This window comes from Coffea arabica, chromosome 2e (genome assembly GCF_036785885.1).
Source record: "Coffea arabica cultivar ET-39 chromosome 2e, Coffea Arabica ET-39 HiFi, whole genome shotgun sequence".
Lineage (NCBI taxonomy): Eukaryota > Viridiplantae > Streptophyta > Magnoliopsida > Gentianales > Rubiaceae > Coffea > Coffea arabica.
The window spans coordinates 2,397,160-2,415,977 of record NC_092313.1 but is presented as its reverse complement, the minus strand read 5'-3'; the positions used below and the strand labels follow the sequence as shown (position 1 = coordinate 2,415,977).

Here is an 18,818-nt window from a genome sequence, read left to right as displayed (position 1 = left end):
CAAACACAGTACCCTTCTCCAATAAAATTATTTACTTAGTTATATTCTTAGAAAAGTTTCAGTGTCCTCAAAGGAAGCTTTTAGGATCAAAATATTTTTCCTCCTCCTCCAATGGCCAGCTTTCTTTTTCTTCATCCTGACAGAAAGAAGTAGATAGTACTACTGTGTTTGGATTGCATTTTTCTGGATTTTTTGTAGAAAAATTACTGTAGCGATTTAATGTATGTGAGATAAAAAGGTGATAGGAAAATGTGTTCACGGAACGAGAGGGAGAGAGAAGCTTTCGCCTTTAAGGATATATATACTTCGTCAGATTGAAGTTTTAAATTCTAGAGAAACGAGAAGCTTCAGAAAGAAGTGTCAAAGTTGTATATCCTAATGAAAAACCTCAAAATAGGCAAATGCTATACTTGGATTGATAACGACTCCTAATCCAACATCTGATTTGTTCTTGCAATTTGGTGATTGCTGATAAGAAAATTTCCTAGGGGTCCACTCTGAAGTGTGTAACTACATCATGATCTCTTCCATTTCATTTGACATGATAGACAAAAACTGGCGAACTAAACAGCTGAAAGTTTCGATCATAAAATAGTCAATTTTTTTATTAAAAAAAAGAAAAGAAAAGAAAAGAAAATCATCGAGCCAATAAAATATTTCAGGAAAATTTAATGGCTAGTTCATCAAGTTATTGTGAAATTCTACATAGTTAGCCCGCACTTCCAAGCAATGCGAGGTCAACGTGAACAGTACACTTTACACAATATTCATTTGCTCCTCCCTCGTTCACGGCGCATTTGTTTGCTCCATCTTCAGCTCTCTGTTTGTTTAATTAGCAACTCCAAAACCATGCTTTCTGCTCAAGAAACGCTTTGGCCATGTGAAAGCTAAGGCTTTCTGTCTTTGCAATCAAAACAACGACTAGTCGAATTTCTTACTAATAGTTGCCAAGATCAGCTATCGATCAGCTGGTATTGCAATGCTGAATCAGTGCCTTCTTCAAGAGCGGGGCAGAGATGCATCTAGTCAATGCTCTCTAGGCTAGAAGAGGAAGTTGGAGACGCATTTATTTGGCCAATGCAAAGATGAGAGATTCGGCAGCATTACTGCAAGGGATTCTCCAACGTCGCTGCTTATCTTATCTGGCTACATTATTCTTATTCATTCTGTGCATTGCGGCTTTCTTCTCGGCACGCTTGCTCGACTTCAGGGTAATTATCTCTGTATTAACTTAGTACATGATTTTCGCACTTCTGGATCTTTTCATTCTTTTTCTTTTTTCAAGAGAGAAACTGATCCTGCTGGACATTTTAAGCTTTTTCTAATGTTCAGTAAATTAGTCCGAGTTGAATCAGTACAGTACAGCACCAAACGGAAGTCAGATCCTTGCAGCCTCTTCTGGGATAACACACACAGTCTTCCATTTGGGTGGAGAAGGTGGATTGCCAGAAGAAGAAACTTAGCGAAGAAATTCCCAAAATAATTTCGGAATTTACTCTCGTTGTTGCCACTTATTTTTCATTTGCTATGGAATTCTAATCTTTCATGCACCTTTTTTTTTGGTTTTCTGTTGTAAACATTCTCTCGTATATATTTGACTCTCAAATAGAATTTCCGCTTCATTTCTAAAGCGTTTAGGAGCGTCAAGAGTGAGAGAAGGATTGTGGAAGTAAGCATTAGAAATCAAGTATATTCTCGTACAGGTTGCCGCCGACAGAAGAGAAGAAGCGGACATGGCCCTGGCTGGCATTTATTTAAACCATGAGATCGTTCTCAACGAACAGGACATCCCATCCCGCCTTTTGTTGTTATTCATGACCTCGCATTAATAATATTTATTTGACAGAATTGTTATTGTCATAGTCGGCAAAGGTCATAGTACCATACTGACTATTGTAAGTGTAAAAAATTAGTATGAGTTCCCTTGATTTTTTTAGTACCATACTGCACCAAATTAGAATGAGTATTAATGTAAGAATTTGACCCATGAAGGTTCGACTTACAAGCTTTTTTTTGTTTTTTTGGAATTAAACGTATCTTGCAAGTATAAACTGATATTATTACTGCCAAGAAATCCTAGATCGGATGATTCGTTTGTTTATTTCAAGTACCTTTTGGCTTGTGATATCTCTCGTATTTGGTAATTTGAAAATGTGTTTCAGTGGAATGCAGGGAATTACTCTCGAAAATCAATATTCAGTGGCGTCACATTTTCAAAATACCCTCTTCATGATCCATGGACAAAGCCCAGGAGGAATCCGATTGAAATCCCATTGACTTGCGCTGTTACCAACAGCACACGAACTTGCCCAACAACTTACCACCCACCAAATCTTTCAGCACGAGATGAAGACGCGGCCGCTCCCGAGGCCTGCCCAGATTACTTCCGGTGGATCCACGAAGACCTGTCGCCCTGGAGGGAGACTGGAATTTCACTAGACATGGTGGAGGCGGCTAAAAGAAGGGCAGACTTCCGACTGGTTATAGTGAATGGGACGGTTTACGTGGAGACTTATAGAAGGTCGTTTCAGACGAGAGATGTTTTCACGCAGTGGGGAATTTTACAGTTGCTACGGCGGTACCCGGGTAAATTGCCCGACTTGGATCTCGTATTCAGCTGCGCGGACCGGCCGGGTATTGTTAAAGAATGTTATCCCAAATCCAACGCCACCGCCCCACCACCGCTGTTCGGCTACGACGGAGATGATTCGACCGTCGACATTGTTTTCCCGGATTGGTCATTCTGGGGATGGTAAGCATTTCAAGTTTTAAATTATACTACTATTAACTTGGCTAAGAGTCAGAAACACAGCATTGTTTTTGTTTACAGTCTACCGTTTGTATATGTATTGGAACAAATAAATGGCTAGGCCTGAAATTGTTATAAAGCCATGGAAGCAATTGTCCGAGGAGCTAAAAGAAGGGAACCGGCGGATGCGATGGGTGGACAGGGAAGCACACGCATATTGGAAGGGCAACGCTAGACTTACGGCTTCAAGGAGGGATTTACTCAATTGCCATGTCTCGGGCAAGCAAGATTGGAATGCCCGTATCTATTATCAGGTACTGTACTGTATTTAATTATGGTTCTTCAATTCTGGGTAGAGAATGAAAGGTGGGCCTGACGTTTAATTATCTATAAATTTAAAATTTGTTACAAATTTCCTCCATTCGGGGATAAGAAAAGAAAGAAAAGCTAACCACCAATCTGTAGAATCTTGTGTTTCTTGAATACGTGGGCAAAGGACTCAACTCTGATTATTAATATTTACACTGAATCAACAGGACTGGCATCGTGAACAACGACAGGGTTTCAAAAATTCTAACTTAGCTGACCAATGCATTCACAGGTAAGAACAAGTAAATCCTTCGACTAAAACAACAATGCATTCATTTAGTCATTTATTACCATGGTTCGCCGTCGCGAGTCGCGATTGCATCGCGGTCTCGATTGTTCCACATTCGTCGCGACATATCGGTTGATACACACATTATAGTACATAAAAGTTTCCAAAATTTTTGAAAAAATTACTACAATTAGAAAATATCAAAAAATGCACAATTTGAAAAAATATCTAAATCGACTCTGAGTTGACTCGGATATATCGGCCGATATCATGTATCACGGATTCGAATCGGCCAATATCGGCCGAGTCAGAACGAGTTGTCGCAGATATTACCATATCCGCGATTCAGAAATCAGTATCGTACCAATCCCCTCCGTTCCAATTACGACTCGGCCGATACGTATCGGTATCGGCGGATATTGTGAACCATGTTTATTACACTATCTTGTAAGTATGGTTAGGTAAGTAAACTTTGATTTAGTTCCATCCTTGCACGAATGATACAGATTTAAAATCTACATCGAAGGAATTGGGTGGTCCGTAAGCGAAAAGTACATTCTTGCGTGTGACTCTGTTAGTTTAGTGGTCAGGCCACGTTACTACGATTTCTTCACAAGAAGTTTGATACCTCTGCAACACTATTGGCCCATAAGAGAGAATGACAAGTGCAGATCAATTAAGTATGCTGTTCACTGGGGCAATACCCATCAGGAAGAGGTAAATTAGTTGGCCTTCTATTCATTTAAGGCCGCCATTCTTGCTGTGCTGATCATACAATCTGCTAGTCAATTTCTAGGCAACAAGTTTTATCATCCAACTCAAGAGCAAGGTTTTATATCACAGGCACAGGCCATTGGCAAGGCAGCAAGCCATTTTGTACAAGAGGAGCTGCAAATGAAATATGTGTATGATTACATGTTTCACCTCTTGACAGAGTATGCTAAGCTTCTGAAATACAAGCCAAGCGTTCCTCCGAAAGCAATTGAACTTTGTTCCGAGTTAATGGCCTGTCCGGCTGATGGATTGGTGAAGAAATATATGGTGGATTCCGTTGTTACGAGTCCCTCTGAGGCAGCTCCATGCACCATGCCTCCTCCTTACGACCCTCCTACTCTTCATTCAATTTTGGAGAGAAAAGAAGATTTAATAAAGCAGGTAGAGACGTGGGAAAAACAGTATTGGGATACTCAAACCAATCACAATTAATTAGACGGGCCGACATGTTTTTCTTCTTCAGCTGGTTAATTTGTCATCATCAATTTCCCTGCATCTGTCAAAAATTTTATTAAAAAAAAAAAAAAATTCCTGTGCAAACGTGCGCAATACAAAGAGGATTTGCAGAAACCGGTTTTGCCAAAAAAAATGACTGCATCTGCCATTAAGGGCCAACTTAACTTTATATATTTCTATGCGGTTTCCAGGTCCACCCTGCTACTTCCGTTCCATTTGGGATGCTTCCCTTTTACTTTTAGTCATAGTGAGAGATGTTTCCACGGTTCAAATTTTATATCTACAGCTATATATAATATTCTTGTAATAAATGCTCAAACTTGTCCTCCTTATTAAACCAAAATGCAAGTTGGACTTGAAAGGCGTAATTTTATCATTTTAATCAACAACAAACATAGCTGCAGATATGAAATTTCGGCTGTGACATCATTTGCCGTTGCAACGTGGTTTTAATCTTTAATCATATTTTTATTTTTATTTTTTTTGTCAAAATCTTTAATCATTAAGCATATTTGATGGTGGGGCTTTCATGTTTCAATTGTTTTGAAAATGGTGCCCTCTTCTGTTATCCTGCTTTTTAAAAAAATAAATAAATAAATTGTGTGATTTTACTACAATAGGCGTCGGTAGCATGTCAAATATTCAATAGAAACACCGGGATGAGCGTAAAAATTACTCCCTCCGTCTCACTTTGATAGTCCTGTATTCCTTTTTGATATATATATATATATATATATATATATATATATATATATATATATATATATATATATATATGTATTATTACCCTGCTAAATCAAATATCAAAAATCGATTTCTTTGAGGTTATTAATTAAAGGACTTATCTACCTATAGAGGCGCTGCAGAATGTCAAACGTGTGTTTTCAATAAGAGTGGCAGAAAGAAATACTACATATTTTGTATGCCTTCTCTACCTAATGCCGTCATGATTTCGGTATGCCTTCTCTACCTGATGCTGCCCGATGAGTTTGTTCATAATTCCATCCTAATAAAGAATCTCGTCGCTTTATAGAGTATTATTTTGATCGTGCTGTGCTGTTCCCCAATTTTGTACGTACTAAGTTTATTCGTATATCTAAAACTACAAGAGCGATCTGCCTAACGAGTGTCCATAAGATATATTTTTTAAAAAATAATGTTAATTTGAAAAAATATGTATATATATATACATATAAATGCAAAGATACTGTGATACTTGTTAGTGTATGAATTTTTATGGTAATACTTGTTCCTCCTAAACGACCTTTTCCCTTACTTTCTCTCTAGTTCTAGTTGCCGTTTTCATCCCTTATCAAACGGCCACAACTCAATTCCTTCCATCTTAATTTCTCTACCGTCTTAATTATTATTTAAATAAAATCAGTCAATAAGACACCGTCTTCCTCTATTAATTTCTTACTCTTACCAAATAGAATCAGATTTTTTTCTTTCTATGACTGTCGTCGTTATCTCTCTCCTCCTCCATAAATTTCTCAATGGACGCAGTTTTTTCCTTGTGTGGAAATTGTATGCATCCCCTCCTCCTCCTCCCCTAGTTTCTCAATAGACCCAGGGTGTTTTCTTTATTGTAAACAGTTTATAGCTCTCCTCGATCCAAGGCTTCGTCCCAACTCTCTTGTGTCTGTCACTGCTTAAAGTTAAAAAGCATCTCGCCATGCGAAGCAGTTGACAGCATATGGTGTTATACGTACCCCCACCAAATATTATGGACCTGCAGGTTATCAGGTTCACATACATCAAAGCGGTGTAAAGCAAAGGTAAACCAGTTCATTCGGTAGTGAGCAAGTTATACTTGGTTGCGGAGATATACGTAATAAATCCAACAAGGACGAAAGAAGAAAGTGAAGATGAGAGAGGAAGTTGCCGGCCGGATGCAGGGTATTCTCAAGGGATTAGGGGTATACAGGTACTGCACGGAGAAGATATTACTTCCATGGAAATCCGAAGTTACTCTGGTGAGATCTTCGTTGGCCATGCTGTTTTTAATCATTCTCTGCATTACCGCATTCCTCTCTACGCGTTTGATCGATTCTTCGGTGAGTGCCTAAACTTCTTTCTCACTTTTACGGCTTATACTCTTTGATCTCTTTCTGTCTTGCCCTCCTCTCACACCTGACACCACTCTCCCATATTTTCTTGACTTGAAGGAACCCAAAAAAAAAAAAAAATTAACGTGTGTTTTTTTTGGCTAATTGAACGTTTACAAGTTACAACAAGATTACATTTTAGTCAATAATATTGACTATAATATACATGCAGTCAGTTTACAATTACAATTATTGTCAATATTGAGATTATGATCTACAACTACGTATAAGGGAAAGAAAATCTACTACATGCGTATCCTTTTAAAATCGTTAATCAAGTCTTCCACCAATGGCTCATAATTAAACCGTACTTTATTTCATTTTCTAAGACTTTTAAACGATTTATATCTAATTCGAAAAATTAAGAATCTAAATATAAGAGACAACATATATGAGTATGCGGATTTACCTAATAACTTAAGTTATATATACAAAAAGAGTTGTTATAGGAGTTGTGGTGTAACACCACAGTATCTTGGAGTTGATTTATGCCTTAACTATACTCTTGTACAGATGCTTTTGGGGATTTATATTGACTGAAGTTCATTGTATCTTAAATTATTGGATGCCTTTATTCACTTCTTGACTTTTTATTCAGGTTATTCCTTATTTTAAGAAATAACTACATCTAAACCACACAGGGTTTTTCTAACAGGTGGGTGCCGTTAGGGCACTCGTTAATACACCTAGTATTCAACTAACTTATCATATATATACACATTCTATAATTATTATTTTCTCTTATATTTATATACTTTTCATATTTAATCTTGTCTACCCTGTCTTGTATTTATTTATTTTCTCTAATTAATCATATATTTTCAAAAAATATAACACCTAAAAGATATCTTAACGAGTGCTCTATATATGGACGCTCGTCGGACAAACCGTATACAATAACTATAAGTAGAAAATAAGGCAAAACCCATAACGGGTATGTAATTGATTGAAAATAATGGCCTCAATTTTCTTACCATTGATGAATATTTGTTTTTCTGTTTCCTTTTGCTATATCCACTCCCTTTTTTTTCTTTTTTTTTTGTGCCACTAAAATTTGAATGACATTTGCCACAACTCCAAAGGAACTGTCTGTGGAAGTTCATTCTTTTTTTTTTTATTTTTATTATTATTGAATAGACAAGAGCATTCAAAATAATGAGCGACATTTGTCAGTTGTCACAACTACAAACAGAACTGTAGGAGGACTTTATCATCCCTGTGAATTAAATACTGAAATCATTCAATATATGGAGAAATATATTTTACTTTTGGCATCTTGGTAATTTGAAAATCAATCAATATATCAATTTAATGAGTAAAAATAGGATATAACCAACTTAGACATACAAGAATCACTTATTATTAGGTGATTCTTAAGTGTTTAACTTGGTGAGAAAATTCCATAAAATTATGTGGCATGCACATATAGCCACTAATATCTACTTTTTGTTAAAACGCCAATAATATATACACATTTTGGATACCAAAATTATCCCAAATAATATTTCGCTTGCATCACAAACACATTTTCCAACCTACTTTTTTATATTCCCAACTATTTTTTATCTCACATACATCACATCACAAAAAGTGCTACAGTAATTATTCCAAATAATATTTCAAATAATACACTATCCAAACAAACCCTTATCACTAGTATATGCATAATCAATATATACAAAATTAACTCATATAATTAATAATAGACAACATTATCCAAGAGTTGCAAATAGTACTGAAAAAGATAGCAATCGAGGATCTTTCCATTGATATGTCTTTGACAAATGAGTTTTGTACCTTAATGAAAATTTCCACAATGACATAACATCATTCAAAGAAAGAAAAAAGATTGGAAGTAAATGCGAGAAGGGAGTCTTTGGTCAATCGCTCATAGCTTTTGAAAAACGGTGCCCTGTACCTTTCCTTGTGTCTTATCCTTTTAATCTATTCTCCACACGCTACCTTTAAGATTTTGATTGATTGGTACTGACTTTTACATTACATTCAATATTATATTCTGCAGTCAATTGCTGGAAATTTCCAGCAGAAATCAATACTCCCCCGCATACCATTTTACAAATACACTCATCCCGCGGGGAAAAAGTTGCACAGGAATAGAACCGAATTCCGCCTGAATTGCTCGCTTGCTAACGTTACAAAAACTTGCCCAACAAATTACTACCCATCAAAATACTCATCACAAGATTTTTACGAGAAGTCAGAAGCAGTGGCCCAGCAACCCCAATGCCCAGAATACTTCCGTTGGATACACGAAGATTTATTGCCTTGGAGAAAGACGGGAATCACGCCGGAGATGGTTGAGGCAGCCAAGGATAAGAATGCTGCTTTCCGGTTGGTGATAGTGAATGGCACGGCTTATGTCGAAACGTATAAGCATTCGTTTCAGACTAGAGACATCTTTACCCAGTGGGGGATTTTACAGTTGCTGCGGCGGCACCCTGGCCGACTGCCTGATTTGGACCTCATATTCACCTGCGGTGATCGCCCCAATATTGTGCGAGAATATTACCCCAGTGCCAATGCTAAGGCACCGCCACCTTTATTCAGTTATGACGGGGATGATGCCACCTTCGACATTGTCTTTCCAGATTGGTCGTTCTGGGGATGGTAAGCATTTCCTCCACTTTTTAGTAATCTTAACTAATGGTGTTAAGGTAGCATGTACTGGATATGTACTGTGATTCGTCAGTCGCGACAGAAACAGAAATCCAAATGAATCATTCTTCTGGTCTCTCTTCGGCTCCCCGCCCCGAAACTGACCCAAAAGTGTAGCCGCTGCTTCTGATTTTGTTTCCCAAGTATGGCGAGTCGATTACTTAACGCAATTGAGAGTTGGAATATATCTCTAAATCTCTTGATTACCTATAAATCTAGCATGTTGCAACTACATGCGGTGAATTTTTCATTAAGGACTTCACATCCTTAGAAGTGCTCTAAAGAGAGCAGATTTAATGCTTATTTAAATTGATACGAACCTTTCCTTTTTATTGATACTGGTAAAAACTTTCAATGTTTCAGGCCAGAAATTAATATAAAGCCATGGGAACCATTGTCCAAGGACCTAAAAGAAGCGAATGAAAGAAGAAAATGGATGGACAGAGAACCGTTGGCATTTTGGAAGGGCAATCCTCATGTTTCACCAAAGAGGATGGATTTGCTCAGGTGCAATCTTTCGGATGAACACGACTGGAATCTGCGCATTTATGCTCAGGTAATAGATACTGCATATATTGTGTATCCAAAACCATTTTAGGCAGATGATACATGTGATGGAATCTGGTTCATCCTTTTCAATGTTCGATTTTGTCTCCCTCAAAGATTTACCTACTAGGCCGCAGGTTCTGACGGGTATTAAAATCCGATGATCTTTACTATAGCTGACCATAGCCACATAATTCTTTGAATATTGCATGCTATCCCACATTCTACTTTTGAACCTAAGTGTATATATCGTTTTCAAGATTTCCGTTTCATCTTTGAATTAGAATTTAGGTGCCCAGATTTTCTTTTATCCCGTAATTCATAAGCATTATAGAAAGAAAGAAAATACAAAAACTTATTAGCTGAATGGTACTCCTGCATATGAAATTTATGGCCCATTGGCAGTCTGTAACAAGTTATAGTTTACAGGACTGGCATCGAGAACAAAAGGAAGGTTTCAAAAATTCCGATTTAGCAAACCAATGCAAACACAGGTACAAGATGAAAATGACAAGCGAACATTTTTGCTCATTTTCTAGCTCCTCAATCATTCCAGCTGTCATTTCTGTGGAAGCTGGGCACTCAGGCTCTCCATTAATTTTATGCTGCTCTATGCCAGATCGAGTGAATTTTGATTTTGACCTTCTCTCCTTTTCCCTTGAATGAACCGAACAGATACAAAATTTATATAGAAGGAATCGGATGGTCTGTGAGCGAAAAATACATTCTTGCCTGTGATTCTCTTACTCTGATAGTGAAGCAACATTACTATGATTTCTTCACAAGAAGTTTGATGCCATTGCAACACTATTGGCCCATAAGAGATGATACCATGGGCAGATCAATCAAGTATGCAGTCGACTGGGGCAATAGCCATCAGCAAGAGGTATGCCCTTAACTTTGATTATGAACTAATTCCAGTCTTGACATGGTGTTTGATCAGTGTATCAAGCTTCAAAGTTGATACGCTTTCTAACAGATACGCGTCTATGCATGGATATTACAGGCACAGGCTATTGGCAAGGCAGCAAGTAGATTTATTCAGGAGGAATTAAACATGAAGTATGTGTACGATTACATGTATCAGCTGTTGGCAGAGTATGGTAAGCTTCTAACGTACAAGCCAACTGTTCCTCGACAAGCAGTAGAGCTGTGTTCAGAGTCAATGGCCTGCCCAGCGGAGGGATTAATTAAGAAGTACATGATGGATTCTTTTGCTGCAGGACCCTCTGGGGTGCCTCCATGTACTATGCCTCCTCCTTATGATCCTGCTACTCTTCGTTCAGTTTTGCAGAGAAAAGAAATTTCGATAGAGCAAGTACAGAAGTGGGAAAAACAGTACTGGAAAACTCAAAGATGAGCACGTACAGTTAATTCATGCCATCATCTTGTTTGCTGGCTCTGCGTCTCGAGGCATAGATAACAATTGTTATGCATCACTCGCTTTTCAAAATACATTCCCAAAATTTGGCTTCTCGTTCACCAAAACCACTCGGCAGTTTGTTCTCGTTCATTGTTGATTTTGTCAAAATTGATTAGCAAAATCAGATCACTTAAAACTACTTTTGGGTATATTCTAGATTTTATCTTTTTAAACTGTTTAAAAAAACTATTAAAAGATGCAACAGCAAAGCGGGGAAAAAAAGTTTATCCTAAATCCAAATCTAAATTCAGTCAAAATAATTACACGGGAATAGGCCCACGGTCAAACTTACAAAAGAAATTTGTCCATATAGGATGGGTTAATCATCTCGCCCCGCATGCATTGAGGACAACTTTCAAACCTAAAGATTGTGACTGTAGTACAAGGAAAATCAGGAGTATTTTGCAACGAAGAATGTTTTGAAACTTCAAATGAGATCTTTTGCTCTCACTGCTTTATATATATATATATATAGTATATATATATATAGAGTGTGTGTGTGTGTGTGTGTGTGTGTGTGTGTGTATTAAACATTCACGTCCAGTTAATATCTGTTTATCGTTCTAAATTGTGCTCTCTCTATAAACAAGGCATGAGTTGGTAATTTGATGTGTTCCTCCGTAGAGAGCAGGTCAGGAATTCACAATCAAGTGAGCTGATCAAGGCTGTTACAAGCCAATGTATATTAGGCTAAGACTATGAATCTCAAATTACACAGTGGTTGCAATAATATTACATTACACTACACGTTTTAGTTTTGAATTGAGGGAACCAAAACAAAAATAAGAACAGAAAGAAAAAAAAGGGAAGACGAATCGATAACATTGCTTGGGAATTATAGTACTAGAAAAAGAGTCCGAGTCTCCGTGATGGCGATCAAGTGAAGGTGATATATTCAGAGTGCTCGTCCTTTTATAATGTCAAAGCTCATCTCACTAGGATCTGTTGCCTGCAATTCCACTTGAATCCCATCCAATTCTCTCTTGAATCTATCCCTTGAGCTCGCATAAACCATCTTCATTCTCACCTTCGATGTGTCTGGGGACCTAATTATTGCATCACGCCATACAACTTTTGTAACTTCAACACGTCAAAAAAAAAAATACTAACAAGATACGTGCGTCTGAATTGTACTGTTCAATGAGTGACAATCAAAAATAGTTTATGGAAGTTTTCAGGATCGAAAGATGTATTTAGCAAATGAAGTCTTGCGGGTTTTTGAAATGGCTTCGAACGAAAAAAAGGCAACGAGGTTGGCTAAAGACCTTACCAAGCAATGAAGAAAATCTTGCTTTTCTGGCAGTTCTCGTCGGTGATGAAATCGAAATCAAACACAGCATAGCGACACTCATCGGCTGGCAGAGAAGCAGTGAAATCGTCATAACTTTCTTCAGGACTCCCAAGCTTCTCCACCACCACCTGTTGACCCTCTATCTTGAAAATAATAAAACGATAGTTTCTCTTGGCTTTTAACTCCAAAAACTTCAGCTTACACTCATCTTCCACAGCCATTCCAGATGTAGCATTCGCCTGTCAAAAATGTTTTCATAATTGGAAAGATTACGAAACGCAACAGCTCATATTAATTGACAAATGTTGGAGAAAAATCACATTTGATAACGGTATATCATAAACTTTTCTTTTTTTTTTTGATGAACAAAGTAATTTCACTGCCATAAATCTCAACAGATACGAAATTAGCCTGATTTTGGGCTCTAATTCTGAAAAAAAAAAATAGCATAAGAAACAGGACGTGTTTACATGAACAAATCTCCATTTTCTTTTTGTTACCTCCTTGAACATCGCCTAGCCATTCTTATATGTCCCTCTCTTCTTATTTTTAACAAGGAGGGTGAATACATTGGTAGCTTCTTTCACATTTCTAGGGGATCGTATCAAACAATTAAAATGTGGTTCATTAATAATGATCAATCTAGATTAAGTCCTTTAAGGGCCTTTCAGAAAGTTTATTAATTGGATAGAGGGAATGATTTGCGAATGTCTACACATTGAACATGAAATTTTTTATTTTTTTTTTTACATACGATGATAAGAATTTCAAAATGGATTTAAAGATCTGGGTAGATAGAGAAACAAATTAATTTACCATTCTGTGTTCCAAAGGAAGTTTAAGTTGCCAAATATAATATGCATGAGAATGAGGGGATAGAGAAAGATAGAACGTACCATGTTGCAATCTTCAAATAATGGGTAAAGGAACCCTGCAATACAAACAAACGAAAAGAAGAGAGGAAAGAGGAGAGGAAAAACAAGAACGATGAGACAATAGGAAGGAGAGATCCTTGAAAATTGAAATGATGAAGATATTGACAGTTTTAATAGAGGAGAAAAATGCGGGGAAGAATAGAATTTCCAGGAAAAAAATAAGGGTTGAGAATTGTCTCGCCTCTTGGGCTGATCATGTCCACAACAAACTCTTTATTTTGTTTCCCCACGTAGCCATTGCACAAATTGCCATGCATGACCGTCGGCTTTCCTCTCCCTAATCGTCCCTTCCCTTGTCTCACAATAATTACGCCCCAAAAAGAAATTGAAATCATGGTTACGGGTTACGATTTTTTTTTTTTTTGGGGCCCCCATTACGGTTGGTTTCAATTTAACTTTAGCTTGGAACTTTCTACTTAATATTTTGGATTACCTACTTCAACAGCATAAATTACCAATGACCACGTTTAAGCATTTTTGTTACTCCATTTTACTCTTCCATTTTATTCCAGATTTCTTCCATCCCAGAAAAGAAATGCCTATTTCATTGAATATCGTGATCTTGCTTTGGTAAACCATGATCTATACATATAGCTGAATGTCGTTCTCTAGTAGCATAACTTTCACATAGTAACAGGTAACAGCACTCGACTGAAAAGAACGGGAGACGCTGCTCTTATCTCTCTCATGTTTACGAGTTACAACAAAATCTTGGGAGAGTAGTGCATTTTCAACTCTCAACTGTAACACATACAGCAAGTTCAGCAAAATTTTGGGAGGTGCTATTATCCTCCTTTCAAAGTATATACCCATTCCATACAAGTCGTATCCAATTAGCTAGCTAATAATGGGGGCAAAAGAACATGTCTTGTCACCTGCATCTGGCCAAAACAGTAGCAATCCCTTGGTATCATTCAATTCGACCTTTTATCAATAACATACATATGATGTGCACGCCTCAAACTGAGTGCTCAGGTAACCACAGACCAAAAAGTGCAGGCTAGCACCATATTTGTGGGAATCTGATTAGCTGCCTCTCATAACTTGGTAAAAGATGGAGTAACTGACTCACGAACTGCAAGATTATGTGGCCCTATTGTTATCCAAACCTTGCTAGGTATTAACCTACAAAATTCACAACCTTGGTTCCTTGTCTTGTCTTCAATTTTACGTTCCGCTTTGAATCAGGTGCCGGGGTCATGGGCTCAGAGGGCGTGTCTTTGTTACCACTAAATGTATCCCCTGCCATGAAGTCATCTTCAAGATCATCACCGCTGATAAACCTGGTGATTTGTCCTCTAGGCCTCTCTTCAATTTCAGCTGCCCGTGAATGAAAAATTGAAAATATCAGTATTTGTTAACCGCAAAACAGTAAATTAGGTTGCATCAGAACAGAGAATGAACCAAGCCATTTATCAGAACTTAAAAGCACAATATAGCATACACAACGCCCAAAGTGGCATCAATTTCCTCCCCCACAAAAGTTCACAAGAGCTTGACTTTAAAGTCATGCACTCACAAAAGGAATAGCCAAGGCCAAATTCACTACAAATCATCTGTACACAGTTCCCGGCAGTTTTGCTCACTGCATATTATATTTCTCACTTGAGTGGAAAAAAGCACAAGGTCAAACCTCGCTATTCATTAGGCTAACGAATCATCCCAGTGGCAGGGGGTCCCCTTACTTGATACTAAAAAAAAACTTAGACTGCTTTATTCCTGTCATATTTTTATATGACTAAGTTACTACTTGATTCATCTCTTATTAGACTTATGAAACAACTACTCCAGAAGAGGTAATCCTTGTAGAAAAGTAAGGTTGCTGGGAGTGAACTAGGAATGCAAAGGTTTTATTATAAATTGACCTCAACCAAGATCATTCTCAGGGAAAGTTATGATAAACAAATGAAACAGAGTAGTTGTATGGTACATGATTTGTATCTGTATTAATCAAGACCGCATTGATGAATCTCATGGTTTGAGATTAGATAGTAATAAATTAAAGCACATTGCAACACAATGAAGTTTAAGCACAAGATTAGGTGGAGCCCAACTACTGTAAATCATGAGGGTTAACAGCTGACTATGGGTCGATGATTGTTATATAACATGTAGCAATACTCTAAAACATGTCTTTGTTTTATTTATTTTCTCAATTACTAGATCAAATTTTTGAGAACTGACCCTAGTACACAAACACACACTGAGACTTACAGTATCTCTAATATAATCTCAATATATGCTGGAAAACAGGAACCAGGCAACAGCCACCATCATAGTCAAGGTATATTGACCCTTCATTGAGTGTAACCAATATTGTTGAATGAGTGGAAGCAAAATAAACTTTTTCAAAATACTAGCTCAAAATGAATGTTTGTGATACAAAGACAACTTACGTGCTTTGCCAGCTACTCCAACTGCATTAGAAGCTTTGCTGCTTTTATTAGGACAATCTTTAGCCAGATGTGTGACACCACCACAGATTTTACAACTGCCACCCTACAAGTAAAAGAACTTTATAATGTTGGCTTTTAAGACAGCTATTTGATCAATCAAACACCAAGCCATCATACATGTACCTTTGGGTAAATTCCATGGGAATTTTGTGGACAGTTCTTACTCAAGTGCCCTTGTTCATTACAAATAAAGCAATTGGCAAATCGTGTTCCTCCTGCATTTTTAAGGGAAGAAAATCAAGAAGATAGTCAATGATAAGACCATGGCAGGACTCTTTAGTTTGATTAAACCATGGGAACAGGTGAAAAAACTTAGGAACAGGACTCTTTAGTTTGATTAAACCATGGGAACAGGTGAAAAAACTTAGGAACTAGGTGACCAAAAGCTTACTAATTGAATCCCCCTACATTAAACTCCAGAATTCTAATCTTATAAGTTTGTAAACTGACCAAGATATAATTTTCCTCAAAATATTTATGAGTTCACAAGAACCTCTTTGAATTTACTCGGGGAGTATATCTGATGCAGCATACTAAAAAATGCACTAAATGATTGAATGACAACCACCAATACAAGATTCTATTATCTTGAAATCACGACTCATAATCGTTGATACTGCATCGTGTACAACTATGCATATCCACATATCTTTGTTTCATCTCTTAGTCTCTAATTCCCATTTCTAGGTGTACAGGCATGATTTAGTCTTAAAAGTTCATCCAACTGCCCAGGCTGCGGTGGAGAGTGAAAAATCAGACACTGAATGAAATATCATCAACCGACTAGTGGTAACCTCCAGAGTTGGACAGAGATAACAACTTGGAACATAATGTCATTAAGAAGCAAATTTAAGTACCAATAATAAAACAAGCAATGACAATGAAGAGTAAGTCAAAACACATAAAAATGCCACTAGTAACATTGAGTAAAGGGCTACGGAAAAATAAAACTTTGGTCAAATAGAAAATACTACCATCTTGAAGAGGCTGTGGACACTTAGCAAGAGAATGCCCCGTCTGCCCACAATTATAACAGAACTTGTTATCGGTGGAATCGTCCTTCTGCTTCGAGCAATTTTTAAGACTGTGACCCCGTTGCCGACATAACAAACATATCTACAACCATCGAAAATCCCATCACAGATTGTTCCGGACTACATGAATACTTAGTTTATATATATACACACGCACACATGTACATTCATAAGTAAATTGAAGATAATAGACCTTATTCTTTTCCCACTGAGCTTTCTGAGGGCAGTCCTTGGCAATGTGGTCGGGTGCTTTGCATATGAAACAGCTGTCGCCAGGCTTCATACCTGGAATTCTAAATGGGTGCTTTTTCCCCTTAAAGGATTTCTTGGGATTACTTGGGTCATTGGAAACCGTTTTTTCCCTCTTGAATTTGGATAACTTTTTCTTCTTCTTGGTTGGGTCTTTGGGAGGCGTTGGGTCTGGCTTTGGGAAGAGCTCAGGGTGCTCTTCTTTAAATCGCTTGCGGGCCAATTTCTGCCTCTTGCTCACCATTGGTTCCTATACTAGTATAAGAGAAATGCCTCAGGTAGTGAAATTTTAGCAGTGTAACAGTAGTAGAAAGTGGTGGAGATAGTTGGGAGAAAGAAGAACGATGAAAATAGGCAGCAGCCAGCAAGGGCAACTTCGCGTAAACGGGAGAGGTCAAGGGTTTTTGCCAAGCGTGGGCTCGCGGGATTCCGACCTCATCTCTTTCGCGTAAAAGCGCAAGATCTTCCGCGATTTCCTCAGTGAAAAACTTATGCTGTAGCGCTTTCCTTCAAAATCAGTTTATTGATATATTTTCGGAACCTGCATATCATGGCTAATTCCTTAGAATATTTGTATTTAAAAAAAACAACCTCCAAATACACCTCTGACATGGAGTATTTCTCATTCTATAACGACCGTGCTGAGTCAGTACGGCCGCATAATTAAATATTCCACCGAAATCTTGTCTGCAAAAAATTTAGTGGGGCAGAGGGTGTCAGCGCGGACGTGCTGATTGGGCACATCCGCGGCCTGACAAAACTGACTCCAAGTCTGTGCATGTGTCAGACGGATGCAAATGCTATGAAACTGCAATCAATATCAATGCAAATGATATAAGCATTTCGAAGAATGCTCCAGACACTTCATCCTTCCTTTCTTTCTTTTTTTGTTCTTAATAAAATGACAACAAAAAAACTGCAAAATTTTTTGGAGACAAAAAAGTGCCCATCTATGTATTTAATGGTAGTAAATTTCTTTATTTTATCACTTAATTTTTCCTACTCTTAAATTAGTCTTGGATTATAATGCAACTAGTGATAGAAGTGAATCTTAACAACCATGATCAATTGTTTAGTAGTTCTTCAATAAAGTACTAAACTTTATTATTATTATTATTATTATTATTTTGAAATTGTGTATTACTTTAGGATTTATTAAACAATGTTAGAATTTTTTTTAAAATTAAAAAAAGGTTTCTACAAAAGTAACACAAAGTTATCGTTAAATTATACCTTGAGCGTATTTTGGCATTTAAAAAATTAGAAAAATCTATGAAGTGAGTGTTTATGTCATTTAACTCTTTTTAGAATACGAAGAATATCATTGACCATTAACAAACTTCTGTACATCCCAAATAAAATGATCGAATACGAATATTAATTACTTTCCCAAAATGTTGCACTAAATATAGGGAGTGTATATAAAATTTTTCACTACATTCCTAATACTAGTATTATGATAAAATCTAGTCTACAGTTCTAATGCACATACTAATTATAGAATGGTGTATAACACAGGTACG

The 18,818-nt window shown here is 37.2% G+C and overlaps 3 protein-coding genes across 3 annotated transcripts; 2 read left to right on the top strand and 1 right to left on the bottom strand.

Moving 5' to 3' along the window:
* The first annotated feature begins 706 nt into the window (after positions 1-706).
* LOC113730066 (uncharacterized) lies at positions 707-4,977 on the top strand. The gene is made up of 6 exons (XM_027254512.2): positions 707-1,211; positions 2,163-2,752; positions 2,871-3,063; positions 3,286-3,350; positions 3,854-4,064; positions 4,191-4,977. The coding sequence occupies exons 1-6, from the start codon at positions 1,086-1,088 to the stop codon at positions 4,551-4,553; spliced, it is 1,548 nt and encodes a 515-aa protein (XP_027110313.1). The 5' UTR covers positions 707-1,085; the 3' UTR covers positions 4,554-4,977.
* A 1,328-nt stretch (positions 4,978-6,305) lies between these two features.
* On the top strand, positions 6,306-11,395 carry LOC113730065 (uncharacterized). Its single transcript, XM_027254511.2, has 6 exons — positions 6,306-6,634; positions 8,709-9,313; positions 9,725-9,917; positions 10,337-10,401; positions 10,583-10,793; positions 10,914-11,395. The coding sequence occupies exons 1-6, from the start codon at positions 6,446-6,448 to the stop codon at positions 11,265-11,267; spliced, it is 1,617 nt and encodes a 538-aa protein (XP_027110312.1). The 5' UTR covers positions 6,306-6,445; the 3' UTR covers positions 11,268-11,395.
* A 670-nt stretch (positions 11,396-12,065) lies between these two features.
* On the bottom strand, positions 12,066-17,834 carry LOC113733411 (uncharacterized). The gene is made up of 10 exons (XM_072081515.1): positions 17,240-17,834; positions 16,987-17,128; positions 16,136-16,227; positions 15,953-16,055; positions 14,680-14,876; positions 14,145-14,297; positions 13,973-13,989; positions 13,518-13,632; positions 12,601-12,860; positions 12,066-12,376 (listed from the first exon to the last, which is right to left on the bottom strand). Exons 1-10 carry the CDS (start codon positions 17,537-17,539, stop codon positions 12,226-12,228), a joined length of 1,530 nt encoding a protein of 509 aa, XP_071937616.1. The 5' UTR covers positions 17,540-17,834; the 3' UTR covers positions 12,066-12,225.
* Positions 17,835-18,818: the final 984 nt, after the last annotated feature.